This window comes from Notolepis coatsorum, assembly GCF_963971535.1.
Source record: "Notolepis coatsorum genome assembly, chromosome: 3".
Lineage (NCBI taxonomy): Eukaryota > Metazoa > Chordata > Actinopteri > Aulopiformes > Paralepididae > Notolepis > Notolepis coatsorum.
The window spans coordinates 59,144,392-59,166,653 of record NC_140167.1 but is presented as its reverse complement, the minus strand read 5'-3'; the positions used below and the strand labels follow the sequence as shown (position 1 = coordinate 59,166,653).

The following is a 22,262-nucleotide window of genomic DNA, read 5'->3' as shown; positions in this document are numbered from 1 at the left end:
ACGACCCCCCCCCTTTCCTTCACGCATGATGAAGCATAATGTATACCGATCATATACATTTGAATTTTTTAATATAGCGTGTATAGGAAAGAAACGCCAATCGATAATCTATCATATGCGTCAGGGCCTATAACTTGCGTTTTAGGAATTACTGCAGAAAACCTTAAAAACATACTTATATTCTTGATGGTACTAACACGACAATGTATGAATGAAAAAATATAACGTTCCCACATCCGGAACGATAGATACCCGATGTTGAATGGGCCATAGTAATGTCGATATAGCTATAATATTTAAAAAGTTATAGCCCTGCAAAGAAGGTAAACATCTCCATAGGGTTACAGCACTGGCTGACTGGGCATAAGGATGGGTACAATGCATGGCAGACAATGTGTTAAGGGCGGCCGGGTAGCACAGCGGACTAAGCGTCTGTCTACCACCGCAGAGACACTGGTATCGAATCCGGCTGTCAGCGGTGCCTCCGGCTTGGCCAGTCGTCATACTGACACGGACAGTGTCAGCGGATGGGAAGCCAATGGGTTGTATCCTGGTCGTTGTAAACAGCGACTCCTACAGGTCGGTCAGGGCGCCTGCACAGCGAGGGAGGGAATTGGGGAAGGTAGTGTGAGCCTCCCACGCGTTACACTTCCCCAGTGAGTTTCCTCGTTGTCAGGTGAAAAGAGGCTGCTGGCTGACTCCACATGTATCGGAGGACGCATGTGATAGACTTCAAGGCTCCCTAGACTGGCAAGTGGGGGGCAAATGCGTGCAATGACCAGGAAGGGGAGGGGGGAATTGGCATAACAACTAAATTGGGATGGGAGAAAAATACAGAAAAATGGAGGAGAAAAAGTAGATACATTTTTTTTTAAATTATTATTATCATATCATGTGGTCAGTTCTATTCATGTGACAACCGATAGTTGGTGGTTTTTGTGTCTTCTCACGTTGCATATTATTTTAATTAGACATAAAATATGTAGCCTATAATTATTATCATAATTATAATTAGGGGCGGCTGAGTGGCACAGTGGGCAAGGCGCTCGCCACTAACGCAGGAGATGCTGGTATCGAGCCCAGGTCTCGGCGTTGCTACCGGCTTGGCCGGCCGTCATACTAACACAATTGGCAGTGTTAGAGGGTGGGAAAGCCGGTGGGTGGGGATTGGACGTTGTGGACAGCGACTCCTACAGGTCGTTTGGGTGACGCCTGTACAGCAGAAACAGGAAGTATCGGGGGCAGCGTGAGCCTCCCACGCGTTACTCCTCGCCACTGAGAGTTCGAGCTGTCTGGTGAAAAGATGCAACAGGCTGCCTCCTCGTGTACCGGAGGGGACACATGATGCAAGGCTTCTATCCTCACTACAGCCGACCAGTGGGAGGCATAGTCTAGCAACATTCAAGACAGGGGAGGGAAGAATTGGAATCACGAAATTGGGATGGGAGAAAAGAAAAATAGGAAAAAAGTGGATCAAAAGAATAAAAATTATAATTAGGGATGTTCGATATTGGCTTTTTTACCGATACCGATATACCGATATTGTCCAACTCTTAATTTCCAATACCGATATCAACCGATACCGATATATGCAGGGATTCCCCCCCCCCAAAAAATGGAATAATTTCAGGTAATTAACATTACGGTACATATCTCTTGTCGTGGAATTAACACAACATTATGCATACTTTTGACAATAAATAAAATCAGAATTTGTTCTTACTTGTTTGCCTGGGTAAATAAAGGTTAAATAAATGTAAAAAAAATATATATATATATATATTTTTTTTGAAAATAGATACCGATAATTTCCGATATCACATTTTAATGCCAATATCGGCCGATAATATCGGACATCCCTAATTATAATATGTGGTCAGTTCTATTCATGCGACAACATGTAGCCTATTATTATTATTATTCTATAAATAAAACATGTTCTTAATGCCGCGTGGCTTCAAGCATACCTTCTGAAGGAGATGTCCTCGTGCTCTGGTTGCTGAGTGGTGGGGTGCAGGACACACTTGCCGCTGTCGATCTCCACGCGGACGTCAAGCTCAAAGTCGATGTTCCTCTCGGTGGCCGCGCCAATGATGCTGCGGTTGGTGGGCGTGCCTGGCCAGCGCTCGCTGAACAGCTGACTGACGGCCGCGAACCCTGACGCTTTCTTGTGGGGCACTTGGCTGGGAGGAAGAGAGGCAGTGGTAAAGTACGGCAGAGTGAATGATGATATAGTGAAATAGACCCATTCCTCATTATGGGGCAACTGTTGTACAATTTCAGGGGTAGCACCCTTTTTTGAAAATCACTAATCACTTTCAAGGACATTTCCAAGGATATTATCGATCTATTTTGTGAATGAATAACATGGGAGCACTTAACACAATTATGCTGCTTTGTATATTTAAATATAATGATGGATATATATATATATAGATATATAATCTGAATCTGGATCAATATTTAAAAGGAACACAGCAACATTATTGGTAAATGCGCTTACCGTCTTCTCGAGAGTCAGACAAGAAGATGGATACCAATTTCCCCTGTGCGTTCAGTAGAAAGCTATATGGCTGAAAGCTACAGTAGCCTAGCTTAGCACCAATTAATGAAAATTAATTAATGGCCAAAAACACCTCTCCCAGAGTTTTAAGCTAGGCTAATGTTTTAAGCTAAGCTAGGTATATATCCTTCCATTAATTTGTGAAAAGCTAGGCTAGCTTGCAGCTGGATACCTTTCTACTGAACAAAAGGAAATTGGTATCTATCTTCTTGTTTAACTATGGAGAAGAGAGTAAGCACATTTCCTATAATGTTGGCATGTTCCTTTAAGACCAGGCTGGTCTGAGGTGAATTATTTCCTTCTAACTGTTCATTTCTAGAAACTTTCAAGAAAAATATCTCTAACCTTTTCCTCCTCAAGGACTGTCACAAAATGTTTCCATTACATTTGATACATTTTCCATGTGCTTTCTGTGACTGGAAAACTATTTCAATCTTCAAGTTTTCAAGATGTTCCAAGAATGCAGCAGTAAACTTTAGAATAGAAAAGAGTCCGGCTGTTCATCCGCTAAACTGTCTTGTAGAGTAAAGACAAACTTACAGCCAGAGACAGCGTTTACTAACTGTTTAGAATTTCATGAAATGATTGCAGCCATACATCGTTTGATATCTAACATATTTTTTGTTTATCAACATACTCACCATACTGTACCTGCTGAGCCCAGATATTATGGGCTGTCTATGCACCTCTATACCACAATACTCTTTTATAAGCTACTGTCTGATTATATGCAGTCATAAGTTATGTACAATACACATTTGCTCATTATGTACATAACCATTAATATCTGTAGATATCCACTGTTAGTTTGTACTGTCAGTATACAGTCTTGCTCCAGGTCTTGCTCGAAAAAGAGATCTTTGATCTCAAGTGACTACCTGGTAAAATAAAATACGAATACGAGTATGACACACTGTCCTTTATGAGAAGGTTGGTTGGCCCTCTTTTTTTTAAGGCCCTTATTGGTAAGCTACCTCCTTATACTACATCATTATTGGAATGGAATGTTGGAACCCGTTCCAGTGAGCTCCCCTCTGTTGCAGAATTTAAGACCTTGATCTCTAACCATTGTCAATCGATTTATTTGTTATCCTAGTTTTTGTCTACTCTCGCCTTGTTGTCATTTTCTATGCTGTGTGATTTCTATGCTGTATTTATGATTGCTTATCTCTGTATGTAAACGCAATGTAAATAAGGGAAACCTCGGTTGCCTTCCAAGTATAAATAAAGGCTTGATATGATATGATGGCCTCCAGCAGCGAAGGTAAAACTCACACAGGCCTTCGGAAGTACCCAGCTGGCCTCTCGCGGTCAAACTCCTCCTCCTTGTCCGAGTCGTCGTCGGAAGAGGAGGAAAGGTCGTCTCGTCTCATGTCGTCGTGCTGGAAGGGAAGCGCAGGTGAGAAGACGGCAGGCGTGGCCGGGGCACTGAACACCTGGTACTCGCCTTCGTGAACGGATGGATAGGGATGGAGATGGTGGTGATGATGAAGAGGATGGGGGGACTCGTCGATGGTGACCGACAACAGATCCAACTCGCTCTCCTCTGGGAACTTCACAGGTTCAGAGAAAAGGGCGTTGGTGTTAAGATTGTCACAGGTTTTTTATCTGCACAAGTCCGAATAACACACGTCAGTGTTGAAGGCTCTGATTAGCTCTTGTGCTTCCGGTTCTTATTCATTTCATTAAGTAAGAAGCTGGCCCACGATTTCCAACTTGAAAGGAAACAGTGTTCTGTAAAACGGACAATGGGACTCGGCGCTCACCAGGACTGTTTGCAGGAGTGATGGTGTGTAATGAGTCTGACACATTGCATTATGATCTAACGCGCCAAATCAATTATATCTGCTAGTGCACTACATCTGTTGTTGTTTCAACTCCAGGAAATGACTACTGCAAAACAGTATAGTTTTGGAAAATATCTTAACATGATCGGAGAGCAAAGTCTTCTGTATTGGTATTCATTAATTTACACTGTGTCCCTTTCCTCTTGAAAATGGGTGATTGGCTAATAATCAGCATCCGTAAAACCTTTTTCCTTGTCATATTGCAGTCCAGTTCCTCTGTGATATCTTGCAAGTTACTATGACCAGCTGCATTGCTGATTTATTCACATTACAGGTAAACTCTGGTGTAAAGGAGGATAAGTCAAAGATAAGGGTCTTGGTTTTTCCACCATCATCACAGACTGGGGGCAGGGTATACCAGGAAATGTCATAGGAAATTGAGATGATGCAACCCAACTTTTGAGCGGGGAAGGACTCCGCATGGCGTTAATGTGCAGATTCAATCAAACTGCACTGCTGTTACATTACACAGCTCACTCGCTTGCATAACGGTATGAATATGATAATTCCCCAGAGGTACATAATCTGGTGTATGTCGCATGTCCGATTGTACAGAACACCATTCGCTTGTGAATAGAGGTCTTTCACGGTATGTTTGTGTAGTTGTCGATCTTCCAACATGGCTGCCTGTAACCGTTGATAACCATTTTAGAAAGAAAGTGCCTAATTTCCATGCAGTGGTAGAGTAGGTAACACATTGTAAAAGCATGGTATTAGTGTTCCAATTCGATTTGTTTGTAAGACGCTGTAATAGGGCACCAATTTATTCAACACATAGGAACCATTGTTTTGCACGTAGTAACCGCTGTCTCTTCTAACATGGAGGAAAAATAGACATTCCAAACATTCAGTGAAAGGCCTCTATTGATTTTAAAGAGGGCCTGTAGCCCACAGGTTCATGCATTGCTCTGTAAATAGAAAGAGAGACGGCGTGAGATCAGGAGGAAGATGAGGATGATGAGGTTGTTAGGATGAAGAGGAAACCTTGATAGGAGGAAGATGAAATACATGTGAGGTTGCGACAGTGAAAACAAAAGCTCAAGCTCCTCCATTATTATAACCCATTAGGTGAGCGCCAAAGAAAAGAACGATCGTTAAACGTCCACATGAGTAGAACACCTTAATGATGTGTGGTCACAGTCACAGTAGTTTCCCCTGCTTGCTTCCGTTAGTACACCTTCCACACAGTTCTTCTTGGAAACTTGTGAAAGAGCGTTGGCTACAGTACCAGGCAGCTTTCGATTTCATAGCACTGAAAAACAGCAGCTAACGCATGGTTTTACATTCCAAGGTTTTTGAAACTCTTCAAGACTAAATCTGTCTCTTCTTTTCATAGATTGTGCCAAATTGCATGCCAGTCAGAAGTGGCTAAACCTTCACACCCCAAGGCTATCAACTTCTTCTAAAGTTTGGATTCGTTTGATACGTCATGTGAACTCTGCCACGCACCAAACCATTTAAAAAAGTTTTCCAAAAAATGGGGGTTGTAGTCGTAGTCCACTTCCAGTTGGACTGTGGTGTGGACTATCTCTGTCAGTTGGACTGTGGTGTGGACTATCTCTGTCAGTTGGACTGTGGTGTGGACTATTTCTGTCAGTTGGACTGTGGTGTGGACTATCTCTGTCAGTTGGACTGTGGTGTGGACTATCTCTGTCAGTTGGACTGTGGTGTGGACTATTTCTGTCAGTTGGACTGTGGTGTGGACTATCTCTGTCAGTTGGACTGTGGTGTGGACTATCTCTGTCAGTTGGACTGTGGTGTGGACTATCTCTGTCAGTTGGACTGTGGTGTGGACTATCTCTGTCAGTTGGACTGTGGTGTGGACTATCTCTGTCAGTTGGACTGTGGTGTGGACTATCTCTGTCAGTTGGACTGTGGTGTGGACTATCTCTGTCAGTTGGAGTCATCATATGAATGATACAGCTTCAACAGTAACCTAGCAACGAACGACTGAGGGGAAGTCTGGAGCCGACCCTGACCGTGATTCCTGCCACTGGAGTTGAGCAGAGTTGACTCCTCCACGTCAACATTCGAATTGGGCTCAGTCATAGAGCTGTGACTGGAGTCAAGGAGTCGACTCCTTTGGGATTGATTCCGTGGTGGAACCAAAGGGTCTCTCGTCAGGTGGCCACCTGGGGAAGAGTGTCCCCATCGTCTCTGTGAGACATACGTACCATGGGTCGGTGGAAGATGGAGTGTGGGGGAAACAAAGGGATGTTTTACGGGGGAAGTTGTGAGTCAACAGGAAAGGAAGAGACAATAGGAAGGTGTGAGACAACAGGAAGGGAATGTGTGAGACAACAGGAAGGTGTGAGACAACAGGAAGGGAATGTGTGAGACAACAGGAAGGGAAGGTGTGAGACAACAGGAAGGTGTGAGACAACAGGAAGGGAATGTGTGAGACAACAGGAAGGGAATGTGTGAGACAACAGGAAGGGAATGTGTGAGACAACAGGAAGGTGTGAGACAACAGGAAGGTGTGAGACAACAGGGAGGTGTGAGACAACAGGAAGGTGTGAGACAACAGGAAGGTGTGAGACAACAGGAAGATGTGAGACAACAGGAAGTGAAGCTGTGAGACAACAGGACAGGACGGTGTGAGACAACAGGAAGGGAATGTGTGAGACAACAGGAAGTTGTGAGACAACAGGAAGGTGTGAGACAACAGGACAGGACGGTGTGAGACAACAGGAAGGTGTGAGACAACAGGGAGGTGTGAGACAACAGGAAGGGAAGGTGTGAGACAACAGGAAGGTGTGAGACAACAGGACAGGACGGTGTGAGACAACAGGAAGTGAAGCTGTGAGACAACAGGACAGGACGGTGTGAGACAACAGGAAGGGAATGTGTGAGACAACAGGAAGGTGTGAGACAACAGGACAGGACGGTGTGAGACAACAGGAAGGGAATGTGTGAGACAACAGGAAGGTGTGAGACAACAGGAAGGTGTGAGACAACAGGGAGGTGTGAGACAACAGGGAGGTGTGAGACAACAGGAAGGTGTGAGACAACAGGAAGGTGTGAGACAACAGGAAGGTGTGAGACAACAGGAAGGGAAGGTGTGAGACAACAGGAAGGGAATGTGTGAGACAACAGGAAGGTGTGAGACAACAGGAAGGGAATGTGTGAGACAACAGGAAGGTGTGAGACAACAGGGAGGTGCGAGACAACAGGAAGGTGTGAGACAACAGGAAGGTGTGAGACAACAGGGAGGTGTGAGACAACAGGAAGGTGTGAGACAACAGGGAGGTGTGAGACAACAGGAAGGTGTGAGACAACAGGAAGGTGTGAGACAACAGGAAGGTGTGAGACCAGGGGTGCAGTGCTGGGCAAACGCGGTCAAACGGCGTTTGGCCTTCGTCACTGAGGCCGAAGTGCGCGCATCCTATTATTATGCAAAGTCTAGGTGATAAAATGACTCGTCGCGACACTTATCACCTAGACTTTGCATAATAATAGGATACCGACAACCAAATACAAGCCCTGTAGGTGTGGTGGGGGGTTGCTTGATCTCCCGACTTCACTGGAAGGATGAGACAAGGTGCATCATCTGTTTTGTGCGCAACAGAGGGCGCGCGCGCGCGGGCGTTTGGCCTTCGCCCATATTACGACTGCACCCCTGTGTGAGACAACAGGGAGGTGTGAGACAACAGGAAGGTGTGAGACAACAGGAAGGTGTGAGACAACAGGAAGGTGTGAGACAACAGGAAGGGAAGGTGTGAGACAACAGGAAGGTGTGAGCCAACAGGAAGGGAAGGTGTGAGACAACAGGAAGGGAAGCTGTAAGACAACAGGAAGGGAAGGTGTGAGACAACAGGAAGTGAAGCTGTGAGACAACAGGAAGGGAAGGTGTGAGACAACAGAAAGGGAAATTGTGAGACAACAGGAAGGGGAGTTGTGGGCGAGGGACACGGGGGGGGAGAGAGGGAGAGGAGGGGACCTCGACTATTGTCTTCACCACTATTTATTGTCCTGGACCTGGAGACAGCAGAGTCACTCATGGATATCTCTGTGGGTTCATTCTGACTGCAGATTCTGAACTAAATCATTCTCAGTATCTGCTGAGCGGAGCATTAAAGATAAATGACAAAGTGATTACAAATCACCACAATGCTCCATCTTGCCTATGTTGTTGCTCTCATGGTATATTTATTTTGGTAGCTCCTGCCCAAAATATCTAACAAAAAGGATTCTGGTTCCAACTTTATATGTTACATTACATATTTAAATCTCAAAATGAAAATAATTGCCAAACTGGCCAGGGTAGCCTGCTTAATCATCCCCAGTGTGCTAGCAGCTCTTTCTGCCTCTCTTTTCTTCAAGCTGCTCCCTCAAGACACACCATGACGCTGTCTGTGGCGCTGAACTGGACAGCGAGAGGCAGTCTAATTTCTCGCTCTCTTAAGAACATTCAGAACACACTAAGGGTTTCTCTATTTATTTAACTAGAAAGTAACGCAAAAGACAACAGCTGATAAGGCGGCACAGTGGTTAGCACTGTTTACTCACAGCAAGGAGGCCCTGGGTTCGAACCCCGGTGGAAGGCCCTTCTGTGTGGAGTTTTCATGTTAATTTCCTCCGGGTACTCTGGTTTCCTGCCACACCATAAGGACATGCATGCTACTAGGTAGGAATCTGAATCTGAATCTGGAACAGGTGCTGCTGGACTGTGGCCCACTGCTCCTAACTAGTTCCTAATTGGTTGGGACGGGTTAAATGCAGAGGGCGAATTCCAGGCATATGTATAATGTGCTTGATAAATTCTATTGTTATGCCCCTCTGGGATTTTGCCTCTGTCTCCTCTCAATCACAGGTGGAATGCTGGCAGGTGTTTCAGATTGGGGGTTGATGATGACGAGCGGTATAAAGGAGATGGCTGGTGCCATGCTCGCTCTCCCTCCTCCGTCTCCAGCAGTCATTTTGTTATTTTCTGTTTGGTCATTTTGACCTTACTGAAGTTAATTCCTGTTAACTGTTCAATTCTAATTAAATACTTTTATTTTACTCAATATTCTGTGTGATTTTCATAAGTCAGACAGTGTAACACTATTCTTTTATTCTATTCTAGTTAGTTCATAGTAACATAGTGTCAGTTGAATTCCAAAGTGTTTCAGGTCAGGTCAGGTACTCTTTTAGAGTCAGTCTGGGTTTTAAGAGCAGGTCGTCGAGGCTGCTGGATGCACTGGCCACATTCAGACCCACAATCAAAATCCCAGTGCAGACAGAAGACGTACAGTAGCACGCTTCGGTCTACATGGTGCTTAGAAATAAATATCCCTGAGAAGGATTGCACCCCTATATATTCACGCAAGCAAAAATACAGACGAGGTCCGTGCTGTAGTTGACGACAATACAGGCGGCAGACATTTGGCTCATAGATTCTATACTGACCATGCTTAGCTGCTGGGAACCAGCGCATACGTACTTGAAGGTTGAAGCAAGAGTGGATTTGGAGCCTTATGCAAGTTCAGAACAGGATGGAAATGTGCTGCATGTGACATTTTAATTATTACATAATTTAAATGGCAAGTGAATTTAAAGCTGGATATTATGCACACACTGCATAACTGCAGCATTTCGTTGACTGCGTGTCTATGTTGAGCTCATCAAAAAAGTTTATCAAGGCATTAAACCTGGCCTATAGAAAATGTTTACAATAGTTGTGCTAGAGTTTTTATGTTGGTAGCACATTATCAGCAGGGAGGCTCGTGGCATTGTCTGCATCATGAAAAGTCTTGAGGGAGGCAAACATTTCATCATCCTGTTTTGAATTAGCATCTTTCAAATCAAATCAGCGCCGGCAGAGTTAACTGCGGAAGAGTGTAGGAAGCAGAATTTAGTTTTGTTGAGGCATTTTCATTTCTTTGTATTTCATCTTTTGTTCTGTATACCTTGAACACCTCTCCTGGACTGACAGGTGTTTGTGTGGAGTCCAAGGCCTGACTATTCAGCTTCAGTTGAACAAAGAAGAGATCAACGTCAAGATCATCCAAAAAATTAAAGCAAAAGATCATTCTGTAACAGCGAGGGAGGAATTTCACTCTGTTTAGCTTTGCACTTTGTTTACATTTTCTTTTGTTTTGGTCTGATGTGTAGGTTGGAGTTGAGCGGGTATAGGGGAGGGGTCTCGATCACTGGCCACACCCCAGGTCCAGGGTTTGAGACCCAAGAGAGGTCTCAAATCTAATCCAGTGAATAAACATGTCCTTTTGCAGGTTTGAGCTGAAGAAGTTACTCTGGTAAGTTGTTACTCAAGTTAGGTTAAAATCTAACTATACTTCAAGGAAATAAAAGGGCTTATTGTGTGTCAAACAATCCTATCCAGCTAACTAATGTTATGTACAGGGAATGGGGCCCAGAGCAAAACAAAAAATATAAACAAAGCGCAATAGCAAACGGGGTTATTTTGCCTAGAGGTCGCTGCTTGACGTCATTACAGATTAGGGCTGTCACTTTTCAATCAAAGTTTGAACCTGCAGATAACACTTGTCCCGCTAACAATTTAGTAATTTGCTTTCCAGAGTCCAGAATCATGTTTAAAGTAGTGTGCGTGTGCCTTGTATTCCAACAGATGACGCTCTCGCGTTGCCTGGCTGCTAGACTGCACACTGTCATGTTGGAACTATTGCATGCCATAGGGCTATGTAGAGAGTGGAGGAAAATAGTGAACCAAGCCATGCTGCTTAATGGATCATCTCATCACCAAAGCAGTAAAGTATATTATTAGTATCTGTCGATCCCCGTTGCTCTTTTGAACGACTATGGCTGTAAACCACTTTGGAGTGATTACTGAAGCAGGCCGCATAAGCGCGTTCTATACTATAGACATAAGTGCATTTGTCATTGTGAAGTGCCTAGCTCTAGCTCTCTCTCTCCCTCTCTCTGGGGACTGTCCAGAGGCAATATGCAATTACAACTATTCTAAGCGATGACAATAATTGTTTTGGAATAGGGTTAATAGAGGATTCTGATTACATAAAAGTTCAATATAATTCAAACAAATTCCATATAACTTTGAATTAGTTCTAACTTGATTTGGGAGAAGAGTGACAGCCGTATTACAGATCCTACCTTTAAAAAAAATACATAAATGAACGTCTTATTTTTCTACCATTCATATCTCAACACAATGACTTAAAAACAGATACATTCTTTTAAGGAACTTGAAAAAACTTTATAAACTATTTTGTGGTAGGCTTATTCTTTCCCCACTATATAGGAATATTGAGAATGGTAGAAAAACAAATGTTGATTAACATAGCACAGCTTAGCATAATGAACCCCCTAACAACTTTTTTGGAAAACAACAAAGGTTTGTATAAACTGACAATAGTTTATACAAAAGAACAATACGTTCTCATTTGTTCCTGATGCAATAGTGCTGGTGAACTCCAACGGTAAATTCAGGAGCGTGAATTCATTGTATTTCAATTGTATTCATTCTTAAATGTGTTTATTTACCATTTATTGTCAATTGTGTTTTCAATGATGTTGTCTTTACTGCTAAACAACTGGGGACAATAAGGTTGAAACCTGGAACGCTTCCCACAGTAACCTGCAGTCCAATATGATTGGATTACAGGTATACTACAGTATATATTTCCCCATATGAGGGGTGGTAATGTATGCAGTCGCTTACCGTGTCTTGGATGTTGAAGGTGACTCTGGGACCAGGAGAAGATGCATCCACCCGGATGTCTGGCAAATCATCCACGTCTCCTATCCTAGAGCTGACAGAGAGGGGTATTACAAAAGAAAATATATATATATTAGGGCTGACCCCTATTAGTCGATTAGTCGACTAATCGGTCGAAAGGAGCCGTAGTCGACTGCCAACCTCTTAGTTAAAAAAAAAAAATAATAATAATAATAATAATATATATATATATATATATATATATATATATATATATATATATATATATATATATATTAAAAAAAATTATTTTAATTTTCTTTTTTATCATTCTTTCCAAAAGAAAAGAGGCCTAGAGGGTTTTCGGTTCCGTTCAGCAACGCATGGCAGGCTGATTTTTCGGAGCTCAGCAACAAAGCCACATTAAGTTTGATTACGTTTTTATACCATTTGATTTGATTTTACGTTAGAACCATGTCTAAACAGACACAGACCAGGATGGGAATGCTGAACGCCGTGGATAAGGAGCTCATTAGGTCGATATTCTGTGAGGAAATTGACGCTATCGTGGCTAAGCTAACCGGCAGAGTGGATGCGCTCCAGGCAGGGCCGGACTGGGGAAATAATTCATACCGGGAGATATAGCGCGAAATATAGCCCCAATCAGGCCACTTTTTAAGCGGGGGGTCTGGGGGTCCCCCACCCGGAAGATTTTAGTTACAAAGACTTAATTTCCTGCATTCTGGTGAATTTTAGTGCATGTGAATCACAAACTAATGAGCCAACAATTGCTTAGTACAATGTAGTGTTATGAACCTCAAATAAAACTGTTGTGGCACTAGCAATGGTACTCTCTCCACTTTCAAAAAGAAAAAAGCAAGAGCACAACATATTTTTCTATTTACTATTATAATACAGTTAACCACTCTCTCCACCTATTCAAACAAGTCAAGAGCACAAAACCATATTCACTTTACTGATGCACTACCCATCAACAGTTAAAATAGCCCTTTACACAAACATTAAATAACAGACCTTTCATTACAATACTATAATAACAGTAGCCACTGCCAGAATAGTGACACATGTATCACGTGTGGTGAGCACACGCATGCATGCACAACGAAGACAGAAGATTGCGTTGTCTCAATCATTTTAACTATAAAATTAGCTCAAAGTATGAGCTCACTGACTGAAATTTCCAACAAAAAGCATCAATTGTCAAATAATATTGATGACATTAACTAGACTAGATGTTTTTGAGGAAATTAGAAAGGGAACAACAACTTAACCCTTGTGTCTGATCAGATTCTTATTTGTTTGATAACTTTGCAGTGATTATGTTTGTAGCCAATGTGGCAAAGGTGTGTAATCTTTGAATTATCTTGGAATTATTTTGACTCTCTTTCATAAATTGTTTATTCAACTTCAGCCCCAATCATAACCACCACATATTGTTTTTTGTAATGTCAGATTTAACAACTCCTTTTGGGAGTGTGCCATCTGCCATTCCATTCGCCGCCTCCACTGTCAATCAGTTGTATCGCCTGGTCCTGCCTCCACCAATCACAAGCGGCAGCACGGCTCCATTGTGTGTGTGTGTGTCCGCGTGAGGGAGAGAGAGTCAGATAGTTCTCCAACTCTGTCGCAGACAGTGAAATCCTGGTTGTTCCCCACCCACTTGGTTATCTAAAAACTATCGCGCCGCGCCGCTGCCACAACTAGAAACAATGGCCTGGCAAAAAAAATAATAATAATAATAATAAAAAATATATATAATTTTTTTTTTTTTTATATAATTTTTTTTTTATCTGTGCAGGCCAGGCCACCGGGAAAACTCCCGGTGCTCCCGATGGCCAGTCCGGGCCTGGCTCCAGGAGACGGTAGCCAGCATAGACACACGGTTAGCCGTGGTGGAGGAGAGCCTATCCGCAGTCGTGGAGCTGGCTGATACCAACGCCAAGGTGATATCGTCCTTGGAGGACAAGCTGCGGGCTTGTGAGATGAAGTCGGCAGATCTGGAGGACCGTGGCAGGAGATGCAATGTTAGAATACCGGTATACGGGCTACCCGATGAAGTGGAGGAGGACGCGCCGATTAAGTTCCTCGAGAAAATTATACCGAAGTGGTTCCCGAAGCTAGCCTGCCCCGAGATCGAGAGAGCGCACAGGATCTTCAGAGCCGCTACCCCGATGAAGAGTGAGCATACAAACCCTCGCACATTCATCTTCTGCTGCCTGAGGTTCCAGACAAGACAGGATATTTTAAAAGAGGCCAGGTTGAATCCTCCGGTGATGAACGGCTGTACCCTGAGATTCGCCGCAGATTTCAGTGACTACACAGCGAGGCGCCGTAGAGCTTTCGCCAGAGCCATGGATCTAGCACGTGAAAGGGCGGTGGAGGTATACCTACTCTACCCGGCAACGCTGAAAGTAAAGACGGGACGAGGAGCTGTGTCGTGCAACCGTCTATTCAAGTCACCATCCGAGGCGGAGGACTTCATAAGATGGCAGGCAAGTGACCTCTACACTACCCTGCCGCACCCGCTGGTACCAGTCTAAAAGGTGCAATATGTAATCCGAATGTAAAAAATCTAGTAAAAAAAACTAAAATATCTCGGCTTCCGTAGGGAGAGGCACACGAGATGGCTGCTTGAAGTTATAGCTCCCGACGGTCAATTAAAATAACCTCTCCAAATTCAAAAGAAAAGCTAAAACAATAATGAAATACTCGGAAATGAGTGAGAGGACATAAACAATGAGTCGAAAGAGTCAAAGGAATCGTAAAAAACAGGAGAACGACGACGAAAACGGCGAGATGGACGAAGTAAGACTAACTAACATGGGTGAAGATGGCGACGGCGATAACACGACTGAAACAATTCAAGAGGGACTAGCCAACATTAGCAGAGAGATACGCGACCTTAAGACAGAACTGAAGAACGACTTGAAAACGACATAAGAAGAATTAAAGACAGAACTGATGACAGAACTCAAAGATTTTAAAAAGGAAATTAATCAAGAACTGATAGCTAACGCACTACAGACCAAAGCACAAAGCACCAGAATACACGAGGCGGAGGCGCGCATCGGAGAAACAGAAACATGGAATATGACAGTCAAGGAAACACTCCTCATGTCTTTGGAACAGCAGAGAGCCATGCAAGAAGCGCTAACGGAAATGGAAGGGAGGTCCAGAAGAACAAATATGCGCATCTATAACGTACCGGAGGGAACGGAGAAAGACTGCCCTCTCCCGGAGTTTATTGATAAACTGCTAAGAGCTGAGCTCTCACTACCGACAGATACCAACCTGCAGATCCAGCGGGCCCACAGAGCATTAGCTCAAAAGCCAGGACCAGATGCACCACCTAGGTCGATTATAGTAAACTTCCTACAATTCACTACCAAAGAGATGGTCATCAGTAAAGCCTGGCAGAATAAGATCGAGATCGAGGGCAAACGCTTGTCGTTTGACCATGACTACGCGACGGCGGTGATGCAGAAGAGAAGAGAATATAGCGGCATCAAAAGGGCACTGAAAGGAGAAGGGATTCGGTTCCAGACACCCCTCGCTAAGATCCGAATCCACTGGGACTCCGGCACACGCACATACGACAGCGCCGAGGAAGCCGCACAGGACTTGAAGAAGAGAGGAGTCGCTGTGGAGGAACCAGCCCACCACGTTGTTAGAACAGACCAGGACGAGCGACTACAGCAAGGACAACCGTGGCAGCGCGCTGGAAGGAAGGAGAGACACCCGGGAGACATGAGCGAGAGGGAGAGAGGAATAGCCCAACGAGCAAAGAACAGACTGCAGGACTATCAATGTACCACCAGCAAATAAATCTCAGGGTGAGAAATACATAGCCTAATAAGACTGGTGAGTTAATTTAACGTGACGTGAGTAACCTGCCCGAATATGTCTAAGGACTATGGGCTGTATTGTGTTGTTTTGATTCGCTTAACGATAACGTTAGATGTTCCGAGTTTTTGTTGGATCTAATGCGGACTAGTTGTAAGCTATTCACGTGAACGCTGAATAGCCCCTTGACCCAAATGACTGGATGACTTAGTCTCCCTTTTTATAGTTTAACAGACTCCACTTGATTATTGAAAGACCGTCGAGAGTCCCTCAGGCACGCTGTAGGTAGACTAGACACTTTCTCTTTTGTTTTATAGCTCCTTTTCCGCTGGGGCCTGCACTTGAGTGGAGCCTATCCCCCCACCCCCAACGGGACCTAAGCCATGGGATGGCCAGCAAACGTCTGTTTTTGGAAGCCAATTGTTGTTTTTGTTATTGTTACACCCGTTCTCTATGTGTATGTGTCTAACTGTTCATGTTTAGTAATGTGTGAATTCCGGGTTGACAGTGTCAGGTTTAAGTTGTTAAAGCACAGATGAGTAGAAACTTTAAGGTGGTATCTATAAATGTAAATGGTCTGGTTAACCCAGTTAAACGGAGCAAAGTCATAACCAAATTGAAACGTGAAAAAGCTAAAATTGTCTTTTTACAAGAAACGCATCTCTCTCAGATGGAGCACGAGAAACTCAAGAAATATGGATATAGGAATACGCTCTATAGCTTGTTTAGATCGGGTCATAAACGAGGTGTTTCTATACTAATTCCTAACTCATTAAATTTTGAACTTATGAAAGAAACTAATGATAAGGAAGGACGCTATGTCATGATAAAATGCAAATTAGAGGGCAACTTGGTTACGCTGCTGAATGTATATGCCCCACCGGGGAGCAACAAAGGTTTCTATAAATTCATATTTGGTCTGATAGCAGCGGAGTCTGAGGGGATACTAATCTGTGGGGGAGATTAATACTATTTTTAGTCGTGAGCTGGACACTACAAGCCATAGGGTGAACAGGACTCCACAGACAAAAATAATTAATGCTTCACTCACAGACTTAGGAATGTTTGATGTATGGCGAGATCTCCACCCATCTGAGAGACTACACCCACTATTCTGTTCCTTCTGTTTATTCAAGAATTGACTATCTTTTTATGTTTAGAGGTGATAGACATAGGATAAGGGATTGTACTTTGGGAACTACTGACATATCAGACCACTCTGCAGTCTATATGACTTTACACTTGGATAGTAGGCCAAGGAACACACTATGGAGGCTTAACACAGGAATATTGAACAACAAAACAATTAGTGAAAGTATTAGGACAGAAATAAAAACATATATAGAGAATAATGATAATGGTGAGGTTAATCCAGTGATTGTTTGGGATGCTGCAAAAGCCGTGCTAAGGGGGAAAATGATTGCCATCACAGCAACACTGAAGAGGACGAAAGAGCGCAAATATCAGGATCTAACCCAACAATTTACATCTATAGAGCAACAGCATAAAAATACTCCAACTAGTCAGCTGCTACAGCAAATTAGGGAAACAAGAAAATTGATTGACGAAGTCTATAAGGACGACATTGAGAACATTTTTAATTTTTACGTCAAACATATTATGAATCAGGCCCAAAGGCTACTAGATTATTGGCCAGAAGGTTGCGAAAGCAACAGACACAAAATACAATTAATAAGATTAAAGATCCCTTAACTGAAGTAGTGGCCAGTAATTTGGAAGATATAGAGAAGGCCTTTGAATCATACTACAAAAACCTATATACACAACCAGCACAAATAGATAGTGAAGCCACTATTGCATTCCTGAGGTCTCTTGACCTGCCCTCAATTGGCAAAATGCAGAACAAAATTATAACTGCAGAAATCACTATAGAGGAGTTAGACAGGACAATATCTAATCTAATCTTAAAGCTAACAAATCGCCAGGTAGTGACGGCCTTCCAGCAGAATGGTACAAAGCTTTTCGCCAGGAGATCATGCCATTGCTGGTGGCCTCATTTAACTACACTCTTAGAGAGGGCATCCCCCCTCCCTCCTGGAGGGAGGCGACTATAACAGTACTTCCCAAGGAGGGTAAAGATAAGGAATTATGTAGTTCGTTTAGACCAATATCGATCCTTAATTTGGATTATAAACTGTACGCCTCCATTATCACGAAAAGATTAGAACAGTTTTTGCCAGACCTAATAAACACGGACCAAACTGGATTTATATCTGGTCGCCAAACCCAGGATAACTTAAGACGAACACTACATATTATGAATCAGATTAAACAAACCAACGTTTATTCGGCCTTATTAAGTCTGGACGCGGAAAAAGCGCTTGATTGTGTGAGCTGGGACTATTTATTCTTGGTACTAGAAAGGTTAGGATTCAAGGAAGATTCAATTAGGTGTTTTAAAACACTATATACAAGACCCACAGCGAGAATAAAAGTAAACGGTCGATTAACAAATCCGATCGCCCTAGAACGCGGTACACGCCAAGGATGTCCATGTAGCCCCACCCTGTTCGCGATTTTCATTGAACCGCTAGCCCAAGCAATTAGGGAAGACCCCAATATAACAGGTATTAATATAAAAGAAACAGAGCATAAGATAGCATTATACGCGGATGATGTCTTAATTTACTTAAAAAACCCTAGTCTGAGCCTCCCTAGACTAATGGACCTTATTGAAACCGATGGTCAACATTCGGGATACAAACTAAATATAGGAAAAACACAGATACTTACATATAACTATACCCCCCCCCCCCCCCCCCCAAGAGAAATAAAAGAAAATTACAATTTAAATTGGAACATGAAGTCCATAAAATATCTGGGAGTAAGGCTGACTAAGGACTTAACAAAATTATATGAAGCAAATTACCAGCCCCTAAACACACAAATTAAAAAAGATATAGAAAGATGGTCATTAGCCCCCCTGGATTTCACCTCCAGAATAGACTCAGTAAAAATGAACGTAGTCCCTAGACTGCTATATCTTTTCCAGTCCTTGCCGGTGGAAATCCCTGCTAAACAGTTTAACGAGTGGGACATGATGATTTCTAGATTCATATGAAGCGGGAAAAAACCGAGAATTAGGTTCCGGACACTCCAACTCCCTAAAGAGAAGGGAGGCATGTCCCTCCCAAATCTGAAGGAGTATTATTATGCAGCGCAAATAAGACCTTTGGTCTGTTGGTGTGAAAGGGACTATGAAGCGAAGTGGAAGGACATTGAAGTGAAATCAATTGATATACCACTCCAGACAGTAATTGGTGATAGACAGCAGGCCAAGACCCTATATAGAAACTTAAACCCATTTATTGTACACACCCTACAGACATGGTTCAAAATTGTGAAACAATTCAAGTTAGAAAAAAGGATTAGGATCTTGAGGTGGTTTGCCTTCGATTTAGGATTTAAACCAAGAATGTATGATCAAACATTTAAGGAATGGGCTCTCCGAGGTATTACCTCATTCAGCACAATGGTAGAGAATGGAGAACTTGTGAGCTTTCAAACCTTGAAAGATACATACGGTTTGGATAAGCATGACTTTTTCAGATACCTACAACTACGCCAGTACTTTCTAAAAGAGGTAAAGGTGTCCGAGTCCAATACCCCAATAGACAGTGTTATTCAGATATTCATTCAGGCATACAAAGACAAGATGAGTAAAACTGTGTCAAAATTATATAATAGCTTTGTTCAGGCCAGAACTGACTCCACAAGTTACATTAAGACAAATTGGGAAAATGAATCAAACATTGAAATAACTGAAGACGAATGGGAGAACATGTGCAGAACTCAATGTAGCTCGACTAATTCAAAAACATGGAGAGAATTCTGCTGGAAAAACTTGACTAGATTCTTCATAACTCCCAAAATCAAATCCCGACAAGTAGGCATAGAGCAACAATGTTGGAGACAGTGCGGCCAGAGGGAGGCAAACCACTCTCATATCTTTTGGAATTGTCCAGGTATTCAACGTTATTGGCAATATGTTCACTCCACCATGCAGGTTATATTGAATTTTAAGATACCGGAGACCTTCTCCTATTTTGTATGTTTGATTTTATAAAACGGGGGACGTTCTTGATAAGCCTCTAGGCTTCTAACTTCTCCTTCACAATCGTTATAACTTATGTATTGTTTTTACTTCTGTTTAACTGTGTTAATAAACAAACAAACAAACAAACAAACAAGAACCTCCAACAAAAGAAAAATGGTTGGCCATTATAGGCGAAATATACACAATGGAAAGACTTACTTTTATTCTCAGATTACAGGAAGAGAAAGGTTTGAAGTACTGGGAAAAAATGGGACTTTTATATGTTAATTACGACAACCAGTGGATGATGTATAGTTGTAAAGAATATTCACCATACCTATAGGGAAAGTAAGAGAATTGAGAACTCAGCATGTGAAAAGTATATTTTTGTAAAGCGACACTAATAATGCAGCTCGGGATTGTGTTTTTGTTATGTCTTGTTGTTTGTGATTGTTTGCTTATTGTGAAAAACAATAAAAAGAAAGTTATAAATATATATATATCTCAAATTAATTGAGACCTAATTAGCAAAGATAAATTGGCTAAAAACATACCAGTATTTTGAGTCACGATGACTTCGAAAAGGCTTACTTTTCTATCTACAAGTAAAAATCTTTGAGTATCTAAATGCATAATAACTAAGATTCAAATCGCCCAGATTACAGATTGGGCCTTTAATTATTTTCCTATGCTTAACTCAATCTGCACCAACAACGATTATATTCGTTATTGGGTGCCATACGTTGAACGCCAACAACGTAAATACTCATTTTTTTAAATATATTCTTTTCATTATTATTATTATACTAAACAGTCAAAGAATCCCGATAGGTGGCAGTATCGCCTACCTTTTGACCTGGGCTAGTTTACTGTGGGGGGGGGGGGGGTTTGCTCACTCACTGCTGGCAGGATTAGTCGCCGCCGTAGTTGAGAGCACTCCAGAGGCAGCTGGTACCGGCAATGGCGATCGCAAACTATTGGAGATTATTATGAAGAGGACAAAACAATCACACTTATGGATGATAAGGTGCGTTTTCACCAGACTACATTAGACTCAGCACTTCTGGTAAATCATAAAAATACTATAGTCAAACCGGCCGAGGAGGTAACATATTCTGTTCACCGCTCCGCGGTAGTCGCCGCCGGGAGAGCACTCCAGAGGCAACTGGTACCGGCAATGGCGATCGCGATCGTGAACTATTGGAGATTATTATGAAGAGGACAAAACTATCACACTTATGGATGATAAGGTGCGTTTTCACCAGACTATGTTGGATTCTAGTATTTTCAAACAGGCTGTTTGGATGTAACACTAACGTTATCTGTTGGGCGCTGCCAGGGCCAACTAACATTATTTATTGTTCCTGTTCTGACTCAAGACACTTCGGAGCAAGAGTGGACAGGGTTTTGGTGGACCTGCTGACAAAGGTAACGTCTATTTTACCGAACCCCATCATAAAACATGCCTTTGTAATGATCCCAGCATCAGAAAACAAGCACGAAATGTGCACAAAACACGTCATATCTCGCATTCCAGGAAACAAAACTGGATTCTTTTGAAACAGGACGATTCTTTGCATGGGATAGTGCAGGAACGAAGGTATGTAGAACCTGTTGGGAGTATACATATTTCCTTTCAAATGAGCCATACTATTGTCTCCATAGCTATAATATAGAATATACGATGGGTCTGCAAACATCGTGAAAATGGCGCCAGGGAGTACAGATGGAAAAACAGCGTGGCAGTCAAAGAGTTAATTACCTCTGTCGCTCGATCCTCTTGACAGGGACCCGTCCTGCTGCGGCTGAGATGCTCTTGGAGCGGTTGTAGCTTGGCTTGTAGCCCAGGCCCCACTTGTCCTTTAGGGAAGCCGCCTGGTTGGGTTCAAAACATACAGTCAGGGCCTGAAATGTTCTGTCCTTGTAGCATGTTGTTCTTGCACCTTGCGAATCCCCTGGTTTTCAATGTAGACGTGCACAGCATGTCATGTGATGAGAAACGACCAATTACAGCCTTCTGCTTTGCTTACCATCATGTATCCATGCAAAGGGATTTAATTTTATACCATTGCCAATGGTTATAAAAATATCAAATATATATATACATACATAAAACGTTATTGTTTGATTGAAAATTGTATTAACAGATTGCAGAATGGGTACAATACAGTACGGCTCAATACACACAATTGTTAAGGGGATGCAGACCAGAGAAATACTTTCGTCTTGTTTACATCAGGGTCCCCCATTTTCAATTCATAATGACCTTTATGACATACAGATATATATTATGAC

The 22,262-nt window shown here is 42.6% G+C and overlaps 1 protein-coding gene across 1 annotated transcript in view; it reads right to left on the bottom strand.

The window, feature by feature from the left end:
* The window catches only part of kiaa1109 (KIAA1109), a 347,797-nt gene that overhangs the window by 54,583 nt on the left and 270,952 nt on the right, over positions 1 to 22,262 (bottom strand). The window contains exons 66-70 of the mRNA XM_084310762.1: positions 21,730 to 21,842; positions 12,050 to 12,140; positions 10,302 to 10,361; positions 3,839 to 4,116; positions 1,968 to 2,183 (exon numbers count right to left, since the gene is read on the bottom strand). Of these exons, the coding sequence (XP_084166888.1) occupies positions 1,968 to 2,183; positions 3,839 to 4,116; positions 10,302 to 10,361; positions 12,050 to 12,140; positions 21,730 to 21,842 (758 nt within the window). The remainder of the gene's footprint in view (positions 1 to 1,967; positions 2,184 to 3,838; positions 4,117 to 10,301; positions 10,362 to 12,049; positions 12,141 to 21,729; positions 21,843 to 22,262) is intronic.